The sequence below is a fragment of the Vipera berus genome, assembly GCF_964194415.1.
Source record: "Vipera berus genome assembly, chromosome: 1".
NCBI lineage: Eukaryota > Metazoa > Chordata > Lepidosauria > Squamata > Viperidae > Vipera > Vipera berus.
In genome coordinates this window covers 155068381-155093319 of record NC_138202.1, presented here as the reverse complement: position 1 = coordinate 155093319, position 24939 = coordinate 155068381, and the positions used below count along the sequence as shown (strand labels likewise).

At 40.6% G+C, this 24939-nt stretch overlaps 1 protein-coding gene and 1 long non-coding RNA gene across 7 annotated transcripts in view; one reads left to right on the top strand and one right to left on the bottom strand.

Annotated features, from left to right (window-relative positions):
* LOC308667594 overlaps positions 1 to 20458 on the bottom strand; it is a 61084-nt gene extending 40626 nt beyond the window's left edge. Inside the window, exon 1 of the long non-coding RNA XR_014026326.1 lies at positions 20278 to 20458. This is a non-coding gene — a long non-coding RNA (uncharacterized lncRNA). The remainder of the gene's footprint in view (positions 1 to 20277) is intronic.
* A 1009-nt stretch (positions 20459 to 21467) lies between these two features.
* Positions 21468 to 24939, top strand: part of COBLL1 (cordon-bleu WH2 repeat protein like 1) — a 127293-nt gene continuing 123821 nt past the window's right edge. For 4 of the 6 annotated variants that reach the window (XM_081321719.1, XM_081321720.1, XM_081321723.1 and 1 more), the window contains exon 1: positions 21468 to 21924. In XM_081321719.1, the coding sequence (XP_081177845.1) occupies positions 21878 to 21924 (47 nt within the window). In that variant the 5' untranslated portion in view covers positions 21468 to 21877. Of the gene's footprint in view, positions 21925 to 22305; positions 23045 to 23744; positions 23765 to 24939 lie in introns of those variants that run through there. The other 2 variants (XM_081321725.1, XM_081321722.1) reach the window with 2 other exon arrangements.

Below are 24939 nucleotides of genomic sequence, written 5' to 3'. Positions count from 1 at the left end.
AGCCCACCTAGAAACCAGTGAGTTTTCAATAGGATTATCCCATCTGGGTTTCAAAGATCTGATGAGAGATGGCATCGAGGTTCTCTAGTGGTCCTTTGGACTTTTTGCAGTCCTATCTGGTACTTCTGCTTTCCACAAACAAGAGTTTCCTCGGTCAGGCTCCACCACCTTCTACGGGATGTATGGGAGCTCATGATACAAAGGCTGGGCTGAGTTGGGTGTTGTATTGTTTTTATTTTATTTATTTATTTGGATTTCTTTAAGAGCCTAGATTTCTGCTGGAAGATGTTTATTGCCTAAAGCAACTTCTGTCAAAATGGCCTCTGTTAAACAAGATCTTTCTTCAACACAAATATCTTCCTCAAGACTGCCTCAGAAAGTTTCTTTGCTTGTAGATTCTGTGCCTGGATCTACTTTAGATACTTCTGATAGTTCGGTACTCAGAGCTAATCTTAGTGTAAAATGTCCAGTGCATTACGTATGGACAGTCTGTACCTATTGTTTGAATTCATGTATCATCCTATGCTATAATGTATATAGGTATTGCATGAGATGTCTGCTACCATGGTTTAAAAACCATGGTTTATTACTTGATGTTATGTGCAAATGAGGGCATTGTGGCTTATTAAAAAAGCTTTGGCTGGTGCAATTTGTGACTCTTGTTTTATGCTGCATGTACAAGATTGCAAAACTTCATAAGGAAGCAGGATTTGTGACTCGCAATGTGGATAATATATACATCCACTTTGGTATTCAACTCACCCACCCTAAGGCAAGCTGTGTTTATAAAAGGAAACTTCAGCATGGAATATTTTAGCTGTCGAGACTAGACAGTGATATTTCAGACTCTTGCATGAGCATCTTCTGGTTTCCTCTTGAACAGTGAGGACATGTAGGCATGCATGAAATGCGGCAAATAATTCAACTTCGCTATAAATAAACATAAAATTAGAGAGCTAGCTACGGGGATGAAGGCGCTTTCGGAATTTTGAGAGCCTGTGGTATGCACACTCCCCAAATCAGCATGTCACACCTGTTATCAAACACTCCCTTTAGCAACAGGTGTATTAACACTCCGCCACCCGATGACCCTTAGCCAGCCCAAAGGTATGGTTTCAACTGTATTGCAGGCACTGCTTCGCAGCACGGCAACTTACCCCTTCTTTTTTTTAATTAAAAAGATCTTTTTTAAAAAAAATCAGGGATCCTGGTGGGCACCGTAGGGAGTATGTAGGCAACATTGATTCCTGGGGATTCCGATAGGGATGTTGGTTTTTGAGATCAAAGTTCCTGGAATGAAGGTTTTGCTACCACCTTAGACCTACTGGAATGGTCACTTGGCCATCTATATAGCCCATCCAAGAAAGATGGGGAATGTTCGTAAGTTTCTCCTGACTTGGTACCTTTCAAAGTGCCTGCTCTACTGTCAACTTATTTGTGGTTCTGTTTTGATCCTCTGGCAGAGATCCAAGACTGGCTTGGATCTTAATTTGGGAAAGATTAATTTTTTCCCAGCAAAGTATTACAATTGAGCATATTATTCTACCAAAATAAAAAACAGTTTGATGACTCAGCATTACTCTCTTCCTATGGGCATCTATCTAGCCTCCTCTACGCAAATCTTTTAATAAGCTTCCCAGTTTGGAATTTCTGACCCTCCAGAAGATGTTGCTTAACTGCAGAATCCAGCATGCTTCATCATTAGCCAGGCTTGCTGGGGCTGTTGGGAATTGTAATTCTCCAGGATCCGAAAGGCCACAAGCTTCTCACTCAAAGATGGAAGACTAAAATAAAATTTAGACAGGCAAATGATCTCTTTTGGTGGAATTTACTTTTCCATCTTGATGATTTGAATCTGTTCTGTTAGCTTACTCTTACTCTGTATCATTTCCCAAGTTTATTTACTTATTTATTTAAATTATTCCGTGCAGCTTATAACTAAAAAGCAACTTATTAAAAGAATATACTAGAGACCAGTGGAGCAAAATACAAAAACAAACTGAACCAAAAAGAAAGCTTCACAATCATCCTGTCCTTAAGTTCTTGTATTTGGGACTTAAGACTATATATATATATATTTATACAAAGCCAATGGTTGAGTTCACATATTGTATACACATGAACATAGAACAAATGACCCAATGTGATTTATGTGATTTTGGCTTTGCTTTTGGCATAAATTTGTATTTTATGGTTGAATCCAGCCAACTATGGCTTATTCATCAAACCATGGTTAAAAACCTATGTTCTAACCAGTCCTATGTGTGATAGCTGACAGTATCAACATGAAATATTGTAAAAAAGGTCTTTATAACACTATCAATGCTACTTGTTTTTATTTATCTGGAAACTCAAGATACAGAGAAGCAAATGTAGATTTGCAAATATTATTCCTCACTTTCTGAACTCAGCACTTCACTCTCTAGCGTACACAGATGCCCACATCTAATCACCTTTTACCAGGCCAGGTGCTTAAATTCCAGAAGTTTTATTGCAGGAAATTCACATTGCATGACACCTTCTGCTATGGAATGACTCAACAATGCTTTTATAACTTCTGACAAGATTTGGCTAGTCCCACCTTGTTAACTTTTCTCATGTCTCTTGGTATTTTTCCATCTGAGTACAATATCTCTTGTTTTGAGAATCATGTCATGTTTTGAGAATAGTTCCTTGTCAAATCTCCTTAGAAGCGCTCATGCAGGAATTTTTCATATGTTGCATAAACTAAAATCTCTAAAACAAACTGCCTATACCCATTCCATCTTGCATAGATGTCCGTTCATAGCTTTGTAGAACTACATGGCATGCAGAATATGTGTTATTCACCACCAGACAATTATGTATTAGTAAATACAGTCCATTGGGAAAAAATATGCTGGTACTGCTTTCCTTTCCTACTGTGGAAAGGTGAGATACAGTTTAGGTAAAATTAGCTAATGTTTTGTAATGATTTTCCATAAACTTCAAGATGGGTTGAATTCTACCAGTTCCATGTACTGTCTTTTAAACTATTCAATCTCCAATATTTCATAAATGCATGTTGTAAAAAGGAAGAAGGGAAGCAAAAAGAACGAATCACCCATTTGTTAATTCTTGCATGTATAATCCAGTACATAGTAGGAGCGGCATAGTGCTACATTCCACCTACCGCACAGACGGGGGGGGGGGGGGGAGAGAGAGAGAGAGAGAGAGAGAGAGAATGACTTTATTCTCTTAAGGTTAACATTAATTGCTGGAGTCTTGGCAACTGCTCAACAACAAACAAATAAACAAACCACTGATGACTCACTTATTAAAACCGAGCAGTAATAAATGTCAGAGTATAGTTCCTAGAAATTTTATTTTATGAATCTCATCTATATTACTTGAGGAACCTACTAAGCTTTTATCTTTCTAGGTGTATTTCATACTCCTGTGCATTTAAAGGACAATGTTTAATTATTATTGCATATCTCTTCTAACCACTCTGTCTCTGAGCGTATATACATCCATTTTAGGATTACGCTTTATCATCAGTCGAGAAAACACATACAAATGGTTTCATTTTGCAAAGTATTACTCACAGATGCTTGATGGCAGACTATGAGAGAGCGTATCAATACTTCTAGTTAAATTATATTCCTGGTAACATTTTAAATAATTATATGGCAATGGCCATGTAATCACTAATTAATAATACACAGAATGTTTTCTATAGCCTGCTTCAATTCATTGGACCAAATGTGTTATTTGTGATGGAACAGAAGACAAATCCCTGGGTTTTGCATGATACTAAACCTTGATGCAATTAATTTGATTGTGCTTAACACACTGAATGTATTCACTTACAAAGGTTTATGGCAGGGGTGGATAGCTTATGAAATCTAGTCTGCATTTCATCATCAAAGTCTATTTGTAGTTTTTTTGCTTCCTCCCATCAGTGGAGACATCTCTGCCATTAGTCTGACTGAGGCAGCAGGTTTTGGGTGGCATGAAAGAGTAGCTTGACTAGTTAATTTATTATCCTATTATTATACTCCCCCATCCCCAAGCTAGACATTCTGACTTTGATTCATTTAGATTTAAGCCTGCTTATCCCTTTCCAGATCATAACAACTTCCAGGCACCAGGGCAAGGCCTTCAGAGCATCACGGTTCTGCCTGCATTGGAGATGACAAACTGAGTATCAGCAGAATGTTAAGGATACCTGCCTGTGTTGGCAGATTACCTCAGCCCTTGGCTTTATGTAAAGCAGGGGTGTCAAACTCAATTTCATTGAGGGCCGCATCAGCATTGCAGTTGCCCTCAGGGGGTTGGGTGGGTATGGCCAGGGTGGGCGTGGCCTACTGGGTGGGCGTGGCTAGAGTGCGTATGGCCTACTGGGTGGGCGTGGCCACCTCTACATCGTTCGCATCAAGGGTGCCTATGGGGGCCTGGGCAGGAGTGGGACAGATCTGAGGGTCTCTGGCGGAAGAAGGGTCTCTGGGCCAGGGCCCAGGCAGTGGGGGCCCTTCCCTCACTGTTTCCAGGATGGCTTTGCGGGCTGCATGAAACCACTTTGCGGGCCGGATCCGGCCCCCGGGCCTTGTGTTTGACATGTCTGATGTAAAGGTTACAGAAGAAAACATTGAACAATATGACACCCCACAATGGAGGGCCAAATGGCTTGAACTTCCCCCAACATAGTGCCTTTGATCCAATCCTTGCAGGTAATCCAGAAGGATTCCATGATCAATAATACTGAAGGCCAGGAAAAGATTAAGTAGAATCATGAGGGTTGTGCTTCCCTGCTATAGGTCAAGCATAACAAAGATCAATCTGAACTCAGTTCTTTTTTAATCTCTCTGTAGTTTTGTATTGTTCCCATGGGCAGCTGAAGCTTAGACTGATGTGTTATATGAGGCTATTTACAAATCCACACAAGAATTGTCTCAGTTTGGCAACATTCTTATCTGGCATGGAAAGACCGCATCGATCAATTAGGTACAATGAAGATGACTTCTAACCTACAGCTCTCATCCAGATCTGCAAGAAATATGTAACCATGCCAAGCAAATCCTAGTAAGAAATTTTGTTCATATGGTAAATATTAACTCAGCAATGCTGTATCTGTGGGATACACAACATTTTTTTGGGCCAAAGGCCTTTAAACTGAATATCAAGGGCCATATTCCCAAAAGAATGCAGGAACAAAAGTGAATTCTGTTTTTCCGTCATGCATATGTATATATTCGAGCTAGACTGTGATGTTTCTCTGTGTCATATATGTGTGTGTATGTGGGGATATGCACAGTGGTATTTTTTTGAGAGCTTAATGCAATGAAATTTCATGTTAATGTATGCTGATTAGTGTACATTTAAAGTGACAATAAAAAGTCTATTCTATTCTGTTCTGTTCCGTTCCAGTCCAGTCCATTAATGTTGGTAATGTTTATTGCTACGGAGAGTGAAAAATGGGTCACAGTAATTGCTCAAATAACACTGTTTACTACAGGTATTATTCTGGCCTCATATACCATGAGGGTAAAGCATGGGAAGAAAGAGCAAAGAAACAGCAGATCCTGGAAAGTGTGGGTAAAGGAAGGATTACAAGAAAATTGGTTTCAGCCAATTTATGACTACAGGGAATCTTTGCATTCGTTTAGTCCTTTCCTTGGATGAAGTTCTTCAGCTCGAGGTGTTTCTTCAACAAACCTGAAGCTGAGGAGGAGTTATGTGATAACAATCCTAAACATCCTAAAGAGGGGGAATCCAAAACAATCCTCAAATACATTGAGGAGATTGTATATGTCTTAACCGAGGGTAGGCAATTGCTAACCTGCAACATACAGTTTAAACAACTTACCAAAGACATCACAGATTTCAGTCAGATTCTGTGGAGATGATTTTCTTAGTGTCTTGAAATGCACTGCTCTTTCTTAGTGTTATTAGGTTATTCTGATGCTGGAGATGGCTTTGCTTCCGTGAGGATGTATGGACCTATATTTTAATTCCCTGTTGTATACACCAAGTCAAGATGTTGGCTGGTTTACAATAAGCCATACTGTGGTTTGCTTGGATTAACATCCATATGAATCCAGATGTTTTATTCCATTAAACTCTCTTTTTACGACCCCGTAATCCCTTAATTCGGGGTAGAACCGGGGCGACCGATGGAGCGGAGAGATGTCATATTCCATTAGCCACACTATATGACTGTCTATATTCTATGTGAAATGAGATACGTTGCTTATTCTGTAAATGATGGCCTAAGACAGGGGTCAGGAACCTGAAACAGTGAAAGAGCCACTCAGAACTGGTTCCCTCACAAAAGGAAAAACTGGGAGCCACAAAAAATGTGTGCGCATGCGCGTACATGTGCAGAACAGGGTTTGACTGAAGAGTGGAGCCAAGGCGAGATATGCACCTACCCTGCATATTTGAATTGATTGGTTGAACTTTTTAGTCCCACTTTTTTTTTTTGGACTGCACATGGCAGAGGACTGGGAGCCGCATGTGGCTCCGGAGCCGCAGGTTGCAGACCTGTGGCCTAAGACAAAGGGTATAAAAACTGACAATTAAAATATTGACTACCTGATGCTGAGATGAGGTGTGAGAGTATGGGGAAAATGTTAAAATAAAAAGAAACCAGATCTGAGAAAAGGATTCTTGTTGTTGGAACCCACTGAGACTCTAAAAATGCAGCAGCTATGCAAGTAAGGTGAATGTTTTTAAATTTTGTGGAACTTCTCAACCAAAACTCAGAAAAGCAGGAAGTAGCAGGACTACTTTGATCAAGAATTTGCTGCTTTAGTTTACTAGAGCCCCTACTAATGAAGCTAAAGCTTAAATGTTATACTGGAAACACAATACGACAGTCTGAGTCTTTTGAAAAGACCCTCATATTGGTAAAAAAAAAATTGAAGGCACTAAAAGATGCAAAAGATGATGATCAGACTTTTTCACCAATGTCCCTAGCACAAGTTTATGAAAACGCAAATGAACAGTGACAATTATACAGTTTGAATTGTTCTCCATCAGATCACAAAGAGTCTGAAGCAACCGAATGAAGTAAACAGGAACCAAATAAGCCAATTTTAGATGTGGCATGGAACCAAGACCCTGTGACGTATTTAACAATCCTTGACTGAAGCTAACCATGGCTTATCCTGATGTGTAAGCCTAACTTGCTAGGCTGGTGAGTATTATTTATTTTATTTATTTTAATTCCATTTATATCCCGCCCTTCTCCGAAGACTCAGGGCGGCTTACAAGCTTAGCAGTAGCCTTCATTCTATGTATATGCCTGCTTATTAGGGCTTTCACACACCCCCAAGCGGCATTATTACAAAGTCAGCTTAATTGCTCCCAACAATCTGGGTCCTCATTTTACCTGCCTCGGAAGGATGGAAGGCTGAGTCAACCTTGAGCCTGGTGGGATACGAACCTGCACTAATTGCAGGCAGCTGGTGTTACTTAAGGAGGCATTAGCCCACTGCTCCACCAAGGCTCATGGTATGGGCATGGGTAGAATATTAGGGTTTTCTATGGAGGTTTCCCTCCACTACAAGAGTTGGCTGCTTAGAGGCATCAAAATGCCTTGTAAAATGATATTGTATCATGGAGAGAGTGTGGGGAAGAAACAGCCAGGAAAACCGCTTGAGAAAGAAACAACAGAAGTACCTACCTCTGCTGTATCATCACTTCCATGACCTGCCTGAAAATTAATCAATTTTATCCTACCTCTGAAAGATATTAGATTTTTTTAAAAATGTCATTGATTCCCATTTTCCAATTAAAATTTTTCCTTAAGAGATATTTAACTGACCTCAGCTGCTCTTCCAAAGTTATGGTGGATAGAAAAGAGGAAACCAGACATTGGGTCAACTTTGATCCAGATTCCAAGATTTTCTTCTACTGAAGAAGATCGTTTTTGTATTCTGTTGTTAGGCAACATCAAGCAACATGCTGCACTGATACATAAATGTCATCAAGTCAGGAAAGGAAAATGTTGAACCCCTAAGTAGATCCATAAAATAGCTTTCGACCAGAGCAGCTGATTGGCTTACGATTCCCATCGAAGTAATGTGAGGTGGAAATATGCTTGATTCCTCCTGAAGAGCTTCTTGCCATGAACAGATCTGCTGTGGACACAAGGCTGCATCTTCTCAATACTGTTTTCGTCACTAAAATATACTTCAGGGAGAATGCCTGTGCTCACAGAGAGGAAAACACTGCTAACGCATTCATTAAATAACCGAAGGGCAGGATTGGCATGGGTTATGGTTTCACAGCTGTTACTTATTGCATTAGGATTATTTGTTTTATTCCTCATTTCTGGTTTCAGCAATATACATCATCAATTATCTAAAATTCACCAGTCATTTCAGCAGCCAATTTTCTAAAATGGCTGCCCCTGTCAAAAAAAAAAAAATCCCTTTGGAGGAGAAAAGGCCTTTGACACTAATGTTGAACATTGATTTGTTATGTAACCAATTCTTGTGAAATCAGTTGGCAGTTAAATTAATCCACTTGTTTGTTTAATGGATATTTTCTGTTTCCTCAAAAAAGTTCAAGAGAAAACACATAAATCTTTCAGCTATGTCTTACTAACCCTGCATCACCTTGTGAGAGCTTCCTAAGGTGAGAGTTTTTAAATCTGGACTCTACCAGCCCTAATACAACAATTTAAACTATTTTATTGTGGCAATGATTAGAATGAGAAAACCAGAGTCACTTGGCATCTTCTCCTAAAATTGTTATCACAGCTCTATACTCCCTGCCTGCCAAAAGCTATTCTAAAAATGTTTTCCTATATTTTTAACAAGTTGCAAGACAAAGCTGGAAATGAAATAAAATGCTTTGATTGGGAATTGCCAGATCAACCTGGTGGTATCTAGAAGAGTTGGTGTCTAGCAAGCTTTCATTAGAGGATTGATGAAATCAGTAACAATGGGTATAAAACCTTAAACATATTGATAAGTAAAATATCTTCTGATGATTTCAGGGAAAAATGGGACCTGCAGTATTCCTTCTCTCTTCTGGATCTTGTGGAATGAGGGAGAGATAACCCAAGCCCATGCCATGTAGAGCTTTAAAGGTTAAAACTAGTCCTTTGAATTGGACCCAGAAACAGACTGGTAACCAGAGCAGAGTAGAAGGTTCTCCTAGAAACAAATTTATATGCATGTGCTGCTGCATTCTGCACCAGCTATAGCGTTCGGATACTCTTTAGGCCAGCACCATGTAGACCATGATTTAAATAAATGGAAATTACTTCTGAGTAAATGTATAAAATTGCTTAGTTCAGAGAGCTATCTATCTATCTATCTATCTATCTATCTATCTATCTATCTATCTATCTATCTATCTATCGGCTCATATTATTTTGGTGTGTATTACCTATCTCAAAATGGCAAGAAATCATGTCACCAATTTTTAATATTTATGGTAGGATGGGCCATATAAATGCTTTCCATAAGTAAATAAATACCAAGGACTGCAAAAGAGGATACTGAAATTGTGAAATAGCCTGGGGGCATTTATTGGTCAGCAAAACTAGGAGCCTTATGGTAAAGCTCAAGGAAGTCAATCATCCTACATTCTTGGTACACTAATTTTGATCTGGAGGATGACAAGTCAGGCAGGCAGCCGGAAAGCTCTGTGATCAGTTGGATGAAGACTGACTTCTCAGGTAGAGCATCCATAACTTTCTCTAACCTGGTATCCCCCAAGGCTCTCGGAATTATATATACAGTCCATGTTTTTTTAAGTTTCCAGAGTAGGGCAAAAGCAGATGTTCATGTCATGTCCCCCCAGTACAGGGTTTTACATGACTTTTATTTCTCTATTTTTACATAGGGTATATCCTGTGTTGTTGGAGATGACAATTTAGAATACTGTGAACAACCGAGTAAACAAACCGGTGGAATGTTAACGAATCAACCCGAAGTTCTTACTTGAGTCACGGAAGACCAGGTTTTAAATTATCCTATCTTGGACACATTATGCAAAGACTTAGCTCTCTGGAGAAGGCTCTTAATGCTGGGAAAGGTGGAAAGAAAGAGGACGGCTAGCAGCAACACGGATGGACTCAGTTACAGAAATTAAGAGTGTACATTTGGAAAATGCGAAAGACCAAGTTAGATTTCCTCCATGACAGTCTGTCCCTATCTATGAGATCACTAAAGGTTCACAACAATTTGACATCACAACATCAATCAGTCAAACAGTCAATCAATCTCCAATGTGATATTTTTCAGACATATTGACCACCACTGGGCACTGCATGGTTGTTTCATCGTTATTGGAAATTGTCAGGTGCAAGTAACCAGATTTTTTTTATGGGGTTCAAACTCTGTACTGGGAATTGAACTCTCAAATGGTTGAGAATTCTCAACAGATCCGAACAACAGTAAGAAATGCATATTGCTGCTAATAGCATCTTGTATGCTTACTAGTTAACAATTCCAATAATAATTCTCTGTATTACTGCATATCATATAATAATGGATACACAATTAAATGTAATAGTGAGAAGAATAATGTCCAGATTAGCAAGAGTAGTTGTTGCTTCAAGTCTAAGCAGGTGGAAGGACCTAAATTCCCTTAACTTGGCTTGGATATATCTTCAGGGAATCCCAGGACTAAACTGGAAAATTGGAAACATCCCAGAAGGAGGCAATGCAATCTACTTCTGTACTGTTGCAAAGAAAGGTCTATCAGTTGACTTTGACATAAAATATTCCAATAGAGTAGAACACGGGTGTCAAGCGTAATCACATCATGTGATGTATCATGACGTATCATGACATATTTTGCCTTTGTGGAGCTGGGGTGGGCGTGGCTTGTGTGTGACGCATCTGGCCTGCAGGCTGCCAGTTTTGACACTCCACAGAGCTGAGCTGTGGAGCCCTTGGTGTTCTCTGAGCTTAGTTATTTGCTTGGAGATGTTTCATTACCCAAATAAGTAACCTGATGTTACGTAGCTGGATAATGAAACAACCAATGTCAGAGAACACCAAGGACTATGCAGGAAATTTTATTTTCCCCCGGTTACTTAATTAAAGATTGCCTTTGTTGTATCACAGTAAAATAGATAAAGATATAGTGACTTATATATCTTTCCCTTGGATTGTTTGCAGTATTGATAAATCACCTGCATGATAGAATATTTTTATCATTAATGTAAGAATTAAAACAGCAATGAAAAAGTGAAAATTCAAACGTCAGAGGAGAGGAATAAATTAGTGATGTTTATTACTAAATAAAAATTTACTGGTCAAATTAAAAAAAGAAAAGCAACAAAACCTTCCTTGCCATTTATAGATTTGATGACCATTAAAAGCATTAGAATTAAATTTGGAAACATGAATAAGCTGCTCTGGATTAAAGATGATTTTGGTGCAGCACGTTCTGACCTAGCAGTTCTGACAGCATTATAGGAGAAACACCAGTCACAGTTCTTTTAACAAAAAATAACACATCTGCATAGTTTGGGAGAGAAAAATAATATTGGCAATTATTTATATATTTTATAGAAAACCATTTTATATGATTGCAGTTAAGAATTGCAACTAATACAGTTCTATATTGGATTTACTTTCAAAGTTTTAGGTAGTTTCCAAACTTTAACCTTTTGGGGGAATTGCTATATTCTGTTTATTTAAATGGATGCCATATATATACTTCCTCTTTGGTGTTTTAAGCTGTTTTCCTGATCTCATATATGATTATATTTTATGAAGTGAGATCTGGAGTAAAACACATTTTAGCACCACCAAAATCCTAATATTTTTCTGGGCTATTACATCTTTAAGTAGGAATAAAGTATTATTGCTCACTCTTATTAGAGGTTTAAAGAGTTAGATCTCTTAATTGCCCCTTTTCTGCTAATTTCTATTGTGATGGGAATACACTGTCTAATATAATCCTATTCCAAAATATGATTCCTATTTCACTAGTTCAATAAAACTCTTCTCAGATAAATGCAGCGGTGGGATTCAGCCGGTTCGCACCACTTTGGCAGAACCGGTAGCTAATTTTTTGTTGCCCAGGCCCAGAATGGACTTCCGGAAGCGGCATCCACCCAGAGAACTAGTTGTTCACATATTTGAATCCCACCACTGGATAAATGTCTATAAGACTACATCCTTTTTATAGATTTTTCTGTCATATATACTGTGTCCGTGTACGTGTGTGTGTGTGCGCGCACGCACACACACACATAAAACACTGGTTATGAAAAGGAAAGGATTAATCAGTAATGAAAGCAAATTATGTCATTTTTTGAAGAAATATTAGATGCAATCTTTAGATAATGAAGCAATTTGCAATCTTTCATGTACGGATCTTACTTCTGAGTAGGAAAATATAATCCTGTAATATGACTTGCAATCAGGAAGAACACAGCAAGCAAACTTTGCTGAAAAATAAGTGGAAGTAAGAACTGATTGTGCTCATATAATGCAATAGTTCAAAACTGAAGAAACAAACGGGACCATTGGGCAATAAGACAACCAGCCACTGGGAATTGCCAAATGTGTGTATGAATCAAACCTGATGCATAAATGCTTGTGACAGTCTAGAGAATTTGGAAGATGACAGCCAGCATGGCCAATAGATGATGTGAACTAAAGCATAACATCTAGAGCAAGCATGGGGAACTATGGCCCTTTTATGACTTGTGGTTCTCAACTCCTAGAATTCCTGAGCCAACCATGCTGGGAGTTGAAGGCCACAAGTCATAAAAGGGCCACAATTCCCCATCCCTGATCTAGAGGATCACAGTCCATTCCTCATCACCCTGCCTGACATGAATATAGGAGAAAATTACTTATCTGAACAACACTGAGGAAGCCAACTAACTACTAGAGCTACTGTGTTTTGAGAAATAATTTCTAGATGGTAGAAACTCTTCCTAGAATAAGGCTTATCATATGGCTACGACGTACGTGATTATAATCAGATAAGAAGTACAAAACTGTAATTTTAGTCTTTGACTAATAGAATTGGGCATTGTGTAACCTTTTAGGCAGTTTTTTTCCCTTCGAGCATTTTAAGGAATAAAGGAGAAGCCATGCAAATATTTCTACTTGGGTTTCAATTTATGGCTCGGTGTAACTTTGTTTCTAGAACTGAAATTTTCATAAAGGTGTATGTTTAAAAATACTGGTAGAAGACAGCAGCAGCATACATTTGATTTTTCTACATAGTTATTTTTTGAAGCAGATTCAGAACACAAAAATAAGCAATTACTCATGTAGTTGATTATTTATGAGCATTAGCTGATTTATAAATGCTCTGCAAGAGAGCTGCCTACCCTGATCACAGTGTCATACTAATTTCCACAAGGACATAGGAGTTTGATGGTAAGTCCCATGGCAAGATGATTTGCACAGCACTTCAGAAGTTGTAGTAGTATCAACAAAATTTGATTCCGTGCAATGTCTATTTAACTTTCTAGAAGCCAAAATACACCTACGCAACAGTCCTTGTGGACTTTTGGTTCAGTTGCTCTTTAGAATACCAACTAGCTACCCAATGAGTCTTGCCACTGACTAAACAGGATTAACTACATGATAGCAATTTGAAATGGACCTTTGATGTCACTATCCATTCTTTTGCAAATCATTTGAGTAAAAGACATGAAGAAAGCTGGACCATAAGAAAGGCTGAGCGCCAAAGAATTGAAGCCTTTGAACTATGGTGCTGGAGAAGACTCCTGCAAGTCCCTTGGACTGCAAGGTGATCAAACCGGTCAGTCCTAGAGGAGATCAACCCTGACTGCTCTTTAGAAGGCCAGATCCTGAAGCTAAAACTCAAATACTTTGGCCACCTAATGAGAAGGAAGGACTCACTGGAGAAGAGCCTAATGCTGGGAAAGATTGAGGGCAATAGAAGAAGGGGACGACAGAGAATGAGGTGGCTGGATGGAGTCACTGAAGCAGTAGGCGTGAGCTTAAATGGACTCCAGAAGATGGTAGAGGACAGGAAGGCCTGGAGGAACATTGTCCATAGGGTCGCGATGGGTCGGACACGACTTCGCAACTAACAACAACAAATAAGTAAGAGATGCATCATCATCATCATGATGAAATATTTGTGACGCCAAATTAAATGGCTACAGTACAATGGGTGAATGATTAAAATAAAAAAAAAGTGTGCCACTAAAACTATTGGCTCATGACAATACTTTCTGTGGCATGTTCTTGCATGTACATATTCATCAAAGTGATGCTACACTGTTTGTTTGCCTGAAGAATATGTATCAGCTTCTCACAAAAATAAAATATAGTTAGATTTCTAAAGAAAGTTGAAAACCTGAATGAAATCTTTGCATTTTATCCCTTTATGCCTGAACTACACATAGTTGAAATTAATAAATGATTCAGCAGATGGCATCAAATCCAGTTCTTAAACCAGCCTGAAACATTACAGCTGGCAGTCAGACGCAAACCACTTGTATGCACAGATAACTGAAGACAAAGAGTTTCTGTTCTGCTATAATCTGCTGATTTACTACTGTGATAGAGATCATAGGATAAAAGTGTCATAATGTCATAACAGATCTATTAGCATTATCCTTCAAATAATTTCTTTCAAATTAAAATCGGGACAAAGAAAAGATATACGATACAATGCAAAAGCATTTTAAATCAGTACCTCCTTAATTTCCTAAAAGGAAATTTGGTCCTTTTAATCCTGCATTAATAGTGTTTTTCAAATTTGCCAACTTTAAGGTTTGTGGACTTCAACTCCCAGAATTCCTCAGCATTGTGTCATATTCAGATGAAATAAGCTAGGATGTAATGCAGAGTTTTTCAAAGTTGCCAAATTTGAAAAACTCTGCATTACATCCTAGTTTATTTCATCTGAATATGACACAATGCATTCGTATATGGTTCTGGGGAAAAATGTTTTTGCTTCTTTTGGATTTGCTGAATTATTGCATAATTTTGCCACTACATTGACAAAATCAGTAGATTTCTAGGGGACAAATAACTTCAAAGATCAGTTACTTAATCAACAAAGTCCTCCAATATATGATGTTTCAGTATTACATTCAATAATTGGCTGCATCATCTTTAATTACAATAACTGCAACCATATACTTCTTGTAAATAGGTAAATCTCTTACCTCCCTGGGTAGATATTGTGCACCATTTCTTCAACTCAATACTGTTTGAGAATTTATTACTATTCTGGTTGGTCACATACCTAGTTTAGACTTGATTTGGCATTTTGAGTCCTTTCCAAGGATCTTAGGCAGATGCTATTGCTTGACAGTATTACATATATCATTGCAGGATGCAAGCTGTTCCAAGAAAATCTTTTGCAATTGATTGGTGGTGATTTGGTCAGTGCCCTATGATGTCGATGCCTATGGTGTCCAGATGTTTTGGGATTGTATCCTAGGTGCCTACTGCTATTGTAATATTTTTGCTTCTTTCTGTTACATTCATTCCACTTCTGTTTGCAGGTCTTTGCATTTTGTGATTTTTTTCCAGAAGCCTTCCTGTGTCTCTGGGAAAGAAAACAAAATCATATATACAGGTAGTTCTCAACTTACAACCATTTGATTAGCAACTTTGAAGATACAGCAGCAAAAAAACCCCTGACTTATAACTAGTCCTCCAACTTATGACCATCCCAGCAACCACATATCACATGGGCATTTGGTAATCGGAATGAATTTATCCAGGTTATGTGATCACCATTTGCAACCTTCCCAGCTGGCATCAGACAAGCAAAGCAGGATTCATTTAAGGACCGCATGATTCACTTAACTTCCATGGCAATAAAAGTTGTAAAATAAGATGTGATTCATTTAACCACCTTGCTTAGCAGGAGAAATTCTCATCTCAATTGTTTTTGTATGTCAAGGACTACTTGTATACTGTACAATGAACTTTCGCTTGTCACAGTTGACAAGGATGTTCTCCTGTATACATTGTGAATTTCCTCACAGCTTGGCATATGGATAATTCACCACTATTGCAAATATGGATAATATTTCATCATCAAATGATTAAAAGGAATAATGCTAATGTGACTTCTCTTGTGGGAGTTTTAAAAAAGCATATGAAGCAGGGCAGGCAACACATCATAGTACTGTAGACATGTATTACAAGCTTTTCCTCTAGATTATACTCGTATAATAACCTGCATCATATTCTTCCTGCTGACAGGAAGGGCTTTCAATAAACTATTTAACTCTCAGGGTGACTGAGAATTTCTTGGAAAAGTGACTTTGACTTTTTATAGTTGTAAGGCGGCTCCGTTCTCTACTTCTTACCCATCTTTCAGTCTCTCTGCATGTCCTATGGACGGCTCTGCTTTCTGATCTGTAAAAGTTCCACAAAAGAAATTATGATAATTTCTCTTGAGATTTCTGCAACAGACTGTACAACAAAAGATAGGATACTCATAAAATATGTTCTTCAGCCATTTCATCACTAAGATGAGCAAGAATCACATACACATGAAACTTTCATTAAAAATTTCTTCCCTCTGGGACAAAAAAGTGATTTTTCCAATTAAGGCAGGTTTAAGTAATCACAGTAAGTCTGGGCACGCTATTTAATTCTGCTCTGAAAGACAGAGGAATCCAAACAAGCAACTTTAATACATTTTTCTTCAATATAAAGTAGTTTCAGTACAGCTATTGGTCACCATATAGCTAATTTTCATTCCCACTCATCCCATTTGTTATTTCCAGAACTGTTTATCTAACACAGCTGTAGGAACCCCCCCCCCCTCTTTTTATGCTATCAGGGAACAAAATTCCAATGGAAATTCTGATGTTTTCATCTTGATCTAGGCACTGGGTCTGCACAACTGAATGTGTCCAGCAATAATTTGCTTTACTGAAATGTTGCATGCTGCCCAGAGTTACTTTCAGTGTGAGGGACAGCCTTATATATTTGATTAATAAATAAGTAAACTTGAGATCAGACTGTAACTTTCCAGCAAGAAAACAGAAAACACCTACACTGAATAATGTATGCATTTACTGATGGATTTATAGGGTTGCCCATTTCACCTAGCTACCTCTGAGGGGCTTATAACAGTTAAAACGGTAATCTGAAAGGTTAAAAATGAATATAGAAACATATAAAACATCAGAAACCACTTAAAACACAAGAATAACCATGGGCAGTGACCAAAGTCCATCCTTGCATCAAACGCCTTTACAAAGCCAGTGTAAAAACTCCCCACTATTGGTAGACCGGCTGATCAAGGACAGAACGAAATGCAAAACTATACCAGAGAGATGCCAAACCTCAAGGCCATTCCCAAAACATCAGAAACAAAGGCTATTGGACACTGATGGACTTGTCAAGGGGGGAGGGCTGAGAAAAGGTGGGGAAACTAAACCTTTAGGCAGGAATACTCAGATCCAGCTTTGCTTTTGCTGTAACCACTTAACTTCAGTAAAAGAACTTTTCACTTCAAACAATGGAGTTGAGGCTCTTTCTTTCCTAAATGTCTGAGTTGAGGACAAGCCTGACACCAAGCATGGTCATACAGCCATGTCTTTAGGGACTTTAGGAGGTGCAATGGCACAGTGGTTAGAATGCAGTATTGCAGGCTGACTCTGCCCACTGGCAGGAGTTCGATCCTGATGGGGCTCAAGGTTGACTCAGCCTTCCATCCTTCGGAGATCAGTAAAATGGGGACCCAGATGGTTGGGGACAATATGCTGATTCTGTAAACCACTTAAAGAGTGCTGTAAAGCACTATGAAGCAGTACATAAATCTAGGTGCTATTGCTATTGCTACCTTCCTAAAGGCCAGTAGAGACAGAGCCAATCTAAGATTGAGGGGCGGGGGGGGGGACGGGACAGAAGACTGATGTCTTAGCTGGGAACTTCAGGAAAAAAAACAATTTATAGAGGGAACACTTAATAATGCAGGGCTTTCCTTATGTTGATTTATCCTGCATAGTGGAAAATTCTACTCCATGCACGTCTGTTACCAAATAACAAGTTGAAATACCAACAAGCGTAATAAAAATAATTATTTGCCAGTTTCCTTTTATTATGTAATTCATACTATAAATATAATTTGAACAAAGACTTATTTATTCTAAAATGACTGAACTTTCAAGATGAGATTAGGTTGAGTTTTAATTTTTTTAAAGGAGTTATGCAATATCCAGACAATTAGCCATTTTGTATGATATTGTACTCGTCTCATTTAATCATACTTCAGCTGACTAAAACGCAAAGCTGATCTAACATCATTTTTAGCCACGTTCATTCGTTTAATAAAAATGCAACTCTACAATAGAATGTTACTTGTGTAAAATTAAGTTAAATGTGATTAAGTTATAATTAAAAAATGAGTTGTAAGATGCACCAATTGCTTTTGACAAATTTACTACCATGTAAACCTGATTCAGAAATTCTTGGGATTGACCTGTGCCATTCTGCACAGGCAGGGCTTCTGTACATTTTAATATTTTCAGCTTTTTAAAATGTGTTTATGCAAGTTGTCTTGAACTTATGACCACAATTGAGCCCGAAATTTATGTTGCTAAATGAGAAATTTGTTGTGAGTTTTGCCCCATTTTACAACCTTTCTTGACACATTTGTTAAATGAATCACTGCAGATGTTAAATTGGTTAAGTGAATTTGGCCTCCCCACTGCTTATCAGAAGGTTGCAAAGGAGGATCACATGACTCCGGGACATTGCAACTGTCATAAATGTGATTCAGTTGTCAAGCATTTGAACGCAAATCATGTGACCATGGGGAGGCTACAACGTTCATAAGTGTGAAAAATGGCCATGTGTCACTTTTCCCCCTGCTGTTTTAATTTCAAATGGCTACTAAATGAACTGTTGTAAGTCGAGGACTGTCTGTACTCCAAGTCACTACGTTATGATATTTTGGCATTGCTAATGCTGGTTAACAGATCCTGTTGTGCTTTTTATGCAGGTAGTCCAGTGAAGTCCACAGGACCTACTTTTTGACAGCTGTTTCCCAGTGCTGAGATGAAGTGTTCTTTATCCATCTTTCACTTGCCAGAAAACAGGAAACCTGTGATCTCTGTTCTGCCTCTCTTGTCTGCTGTTCTTGTCAGGACAGTGAGGAAAATGGGAGACAATACTTCATAGACTTTGAACTCTCTGAAGGTCAGAATAAGTTCCCAAACACTACTTTAAGCGTAAGTACAGATAATGAAGGCTTAAGCCTGTCTCAAGGGATGGGGGATGAGCTGACAGCTATGTCAAGAGGCCATGAGAAAAAAAAATGTTGCTAGGGTACGTTTGCACCATGATTAGGAGTAACAAGGGAAAGGCCCTAAAACTTTGAGAGGCTTAAGAGATTCCCCCCTCTTCCCCAATGGTATTTAGCGTGCCTATTAGAATACAACCATCAGTGTTCTCTCTCTCTCTCTCTCTCTGTGTGTGTGTGTGTATATGTGTGTGTATATATGTGTGTGCATGTGTAAATTTTTAGGATTGCTAACAAAGAATTAAAGGGAGACTAATATGGCCATTTCAAACTCATTTGTTCTCATCAGTCAGTCAGCCATACCCTTTGTCCCGTGTTTGGGCTAGCAAGTGTGTGTGTGTGTGTGTGTGTGTGTGTGTATTGCTAAAAAAATAAAGGGAACACTTAAACAACACAATGTACTGTATTTAATAGTAGGATGTCTTATTTTCTGTTCCGTTTATTTTTTTGAGCAGTATATATACGCCTTCAAATCACTCTAGACTCCTGGCGACTCTCTGGACAAGTCCGGGCAATTTTCTCGGCAAAGATTTTCTAAAAGTGACTCGTCCTTGCTTTCCTAGGGCCGAGAGAAAGTACGTCTGCTTTTTTCTAGAGACAGTCTGTTCAGAGGCATCTACGATTTCCCCCCCCCCCTAATTCCGAAAAACTAAAATCGCGCAAGATAGAAAGACCCAAGTTTATCAGAGATCCAAAATTGGCTTTGGGGCGTTGAAGGGAAGAAGAGGCAACCCTCCTTCCGGCTTTCCATCTCTCGAACGAAACTACCAAATCGAGCGAAGCCGGTACCGTTAAGGCTTTGCAGCAAAAAATAAATAAAATAAATAAAAAACAAACCTACTCGCGGGGGTGGGGGCTCCCCCCGTTCCTGGCAGCGGAAAGCGGGCCGTGGCACCTTCAGCCCGGTACGTCCTGAAAGGCGGCAACCCGCTGCCGAAGAGGCCAAGCCGCTTCTTCCCAGACAGCCGAAGCCGGGAAGGAACAAGAGGTTAAACAGGAGGGTGGCCCGCGCAGGGAGCGGGGGGGGGGCGGATTTGGAAAGGGCCGTGCGAAAACGTTCACGGGATTAACCTCTTCCGACGACCACCTGTAGGGGCTCTTTCTCAGGCCGGCTCTCTCTGTTGCGCGCCCGCGCGCCCTTTTCCCCCCCTCTCTCCGTCCCCGGCGGCGGGAAAGGGGGCAGCTGCAGCCTCTGGCGGAAACAGCTGCTCCAGCGCTTCGCCGGGCAAAAGGCAGCTCGAGGAAGGCGGGCAGGTCGCAGAAAGGGAAACCGGGAAGCAGCCAGGGAGACTTTAACTCTCCCGCCGCCCTCCCCAACCCCCCCACCACACACACACACACACACACAACCCTTGGAAGAAGAGACAGGGAGCCTTTACTCTCCCGCCGCCCTCCCAACCCCCCCCCACCACACACACACACACACACACAACCCTTGGAAGAAGAGACAGGGAGCCTTTACTCTCCCGCCGCCCTCCCAAACCCCCCCCCCACCACACACACACACACACACACACAACCCTTGGAAGAAGAGACAGGGAGCCTTTACTCTCCCGCCGCCCTCCCAAACCCCCCCCACCACACACACACACACACACACAACCCTTGGAAGAAGAGACAGGGAGCCTTTACTCTCCCGCCGCCCTCCCAAACCCCCCCCCACCACACACACACACACACACACACAACCCTTGGAAGAAGAGACAGGGAGCCTTTACTCTCCCGCCGCCCTCCCAAACCCCCCCCACCACACACACACACACACACACACAACCCTTGGAAGAAGAGACAGGGAGCCTTTACTCTCCCGCCGCCCTCCCAAACCCCCCCCACCACACACACACACACACACACACACACACACACAACCCTTGGAAGAAGAGACAGGGAGCCTTTACTCTCCCGCCGCCCTCCCAACCCCCCCACCACCACACACACACACACACACACACACACAACCCTTGGAAGAAGAGACAGGGAGCCTTTACTCTCCCGCCGCCCTCCCAAACCCCCCCCCCACCACCACACACACACACACACACACACACCCACACACACACACCCCCCTTGGAAGAAGAGACGGTGGAGCGCTCCACCGGCAGAGCTGCTCTCGCTCGGCAGGAAAGCGCGCGGTTTCCCTCTGGCGTTTGCAGCCGGGAAAGCTCCGCGTTGCCGGCTTTATTATTATTATTATTATTATTCTCCGCCGTCACTCTCCCCGCCTCCCTTCCCGGCGAAGTTTTCCAAGGTGTGGTTTCAAAGCGGCCTCCCATCCCCTCGGAGGCGCGCTGTGCCCGGCTCCCGCTGAGCTCCGCGGAAGGACCAGAAGAGCCTCAGCTTGGGCAACCGGCGTCAAGAAGCGCCTCGCCACTTGGGAGAAGGGGGCAGGAGGAGAAGGGAGAATGTGGAGTCTCCTTTCGGGGACGCCGAAGCGGCGGGAAACCCACACCGCCACCGGCAGCAGCCGCAGCAGCCCCGCCGAAGTCTAAGCTTTCGGCCGCCGCCGCCGCCGGCAGCTCCGGACAGGTGAGGCGGGGAGCGGGCAGGCGGCCGCCTTGGAGCTGAGACCCCAGGCGGTTTCCTTCGCGCCCTGCAGGGGAGTAGGCGTAGTTTTGCGTTCCGCCCTCCGCCGGACTTCGGACCTGGAGCTTACGGTCGGTCTTGAAGAGAAATGGACGGTCAGACCTGCTCGGCCTCGAGCGACGTGGCTCTTGGCAGGTAAGCCAGCGCCCGCTCTCCTTCCTGGTTTTTTTCCAAAAGGGAAGTTTTTTTTTTGTGTCGCCGAGAGGCCAAAGGCGAATCCGGTTGAGCAGATCCGCGAAGTTCCAACAGGTAGTAAAGTGGCTCTTACTGTTCCTCCCACCTCTTGCTGCTCTCCCCCCCTTCCTTAAAACAATAAACAAAAAACAAAAAAACACCTGACCTGGCTAAGACAGGGGTCTTCAAATTTGGCCCTTTTATGACTTGTGGACTTCAACTCCCAGAATTCCTCAGCCAGCTTTGCTGGCTGAGGAATTCTGGGAGTTGAAGTCCACAAGTCATAAAAGGGCCAAGTTTGAAGACCCCTGGGCTAAGAGATCGGTGCTTCACCTGGGGCAGATTTGGGGATTGATGGACCTGGGAGAGACGCTGACCTGCCGCCCTTGGGAAGGCCAGGAGCCGTCTCCTCTGCCTTGGCGGTGTTTTTAACCGGGAATGGCAAGTCTGGCTGAACTTTAGAGGAGAGAATCTCCTAATAAAGACGCTGAGTTTCTGGATAAACGTGCATACAGTTAGTTTTATTTTTATTTTTTTTTAAATTTTAATTCCATTTATATCCCGCCCTTCTCCGAAGACTCAGGGCGGCTTACAAGCTTAGCAGTTGTATTGTGCGCCTTGCTTGAAAAGTACAAAATATGAGGACCCGAAACTTGGTTGCAAATTCAGCTGGGTTACCTGCTCCTTATTCCTTAGCAGGCTTCAGTTTTCTGTGAGGTGTGGAAACTGGGAAGAATTGTTGTCAATGCCCTGAAAGCTGCGCCTGTGTTGCCATTCACCTTTTCTTTTCTTTTTTTTGGCAGTGGGGAGTGATTATTAAAAGATTGGGGGAAGAGAAAAAAGCTCAGTTTGGAAAGCGAAGATAAGTTAGCAACCCTTGGCAGAGAGGAATGTGAGTATGGTATGCTGTGCTGGTGGAATAGTAATTCACCTTGCAAAGCATTCCTGTTAGCTTGGGTAAAACAATACACCTTAGTTCTGGAAAGGACAAGTCAGCTAAACTTGATAAAAAAAGCTTATTGTTGGACTTCTAAGTGTTGAAAGATAGTGCCTTCCTTGTGCACCTTGAAAACAAACTTGAGTAAGCTATATGGATTTAATGTGATATTTTACAAGGACTGGGAAATCTCTCATGCAGCCTCTGAACAAGAAAATGCATTTGCATGTTAATGGAGGAAACAGGTGTGCTAATTATAACCATAAACTATTTTTGGCTTACTGTACAGATAATTTAGTGCAAAGAAGTGCACAAGAATATTAGATTTCTGTGTTTTATCTTCCTTGGTTGGTTTTGGGGAGAGCTATGGAAAGCTAAAACAAATGCTGTGTAACAAAGAAGTGTGAAGCATTCTTTTTGATTCACTGGAGAATTTAAACCCAAACATTATTTCAAAGGTGATAAGTTTCATAACATGCAAATTCCATCTGAACTATTTCACATGCCCTTAAATCTTGTGGGGAGAGGAGGGGAGGATAATAGAGGACATGTAGAAGTAGGGTAGTGGAAGCAAATATTTTAGAATAATATTGTAATGCAACCGTTGAAAATTGCTTAGCAATAATTTAACTAAAAGAATGTAATATACATTTTGTGCATAGTACAAACAAATTGTTACTTCTTTGCATGAAGGCCAATATTATTTTCATTGCATTTTCCCATTTGGCTGAGTTTTTCAGTACTCCGACAATATTGTTCTTTTTTATTGGGGATATATGTGGGTCAGTTTCGGTCTCCCATCAGTTAAGAAGACAAGAACTGCAAAGCAAGTGGTTGTGCAAATATCACAAGTATTTGTGGAATGTATGTGTGATGCTACTATTATGAATTTCTTGTTAAGAACACCTATCAAGTTTTAATATTACGAATGTCTTAACTTATTTAGAGGGCGAGTGCTTGCTTGTTGCGCTAAAGTACAAATGCCATAAGCAAAATACCTGTTTACTCAGAGGTAAACTGCCAGGCTGCTTGATAGCAGTGCAGAAAATTTGAATTGCATAGCTGACAGAAGTACAGAAACCTTATTATAGGAACAGTGACCCCTCTGAGGATCCACATTAGCTGTTTCTGCTTCCAAGTGTCGTTTTTGAAACTTACTGGAACATATTAGGGATTTCTGCACTGAGAAGCTAGAAGGATGGAATCCTGCCTTTCTGGTGGGCTTTTGAGACACTGGAAAGCAGTGGGAACTTTTGCTACTTACTTCTAAGTACTTCCAAATCCAATAAGAAATTGGTGACCTTTCCTTAAGCCTTTTTTATGCAGGGACAGGTGCTGAAAAAGCTTTCAAAGAAATTCTTAATTTCTTCACAAACAGTGCGTGTATGTGTGTTGGGGGGGATTTGTTTCTATTGTGTAGGATTGGAATATAACTGATTGGTTCTGGATTTTGAGGGTGGAGGGATGTCACCGAAGCTGAAATGCAGTTTGGACAGACTGGGGAAGTCCTATGTTTTCTCTCTCTCTTACATTCTCGGAGAAACAGTGTAAGGAGTTAACAGTTGCACCGACTGCACTTTATGTTTGTGTACACAAAATAAAGAACAGGTAGTTCAGCACATGACAGCTTGTCAATCTGAAAATATTCTGAAACAAATAGGTGTTGTTTCTGGTGCACATACTTCTGAGCCTGAGATCTCAAGGGGGTGGTTGATCCAAGTAGTTTCCCCTCTACATACATAGTACATTGTATATTGTACTCTACAAAGTGGCTTAAACAATGAAGGCAAGTGTGAGCGCGTACTTATTTGTTTTGCAAATAATCTTACTAATCTTTTGTATGGTGCTTATGTGTAGTGTTAGTAGTAGTAGCACAAAAATTATATTTGCAGACTTCATTTTCCTGTAGATTATGATATGAATTTATTTTTTAAGCATCAGGCCGGAACCTGCTCATGTTAATAAGTAGGAAATCTGTTGGACACCAAACCTATATTAAAAGGCTCATTATGTAGAACTTTTTTTTAGGTATGTGAACT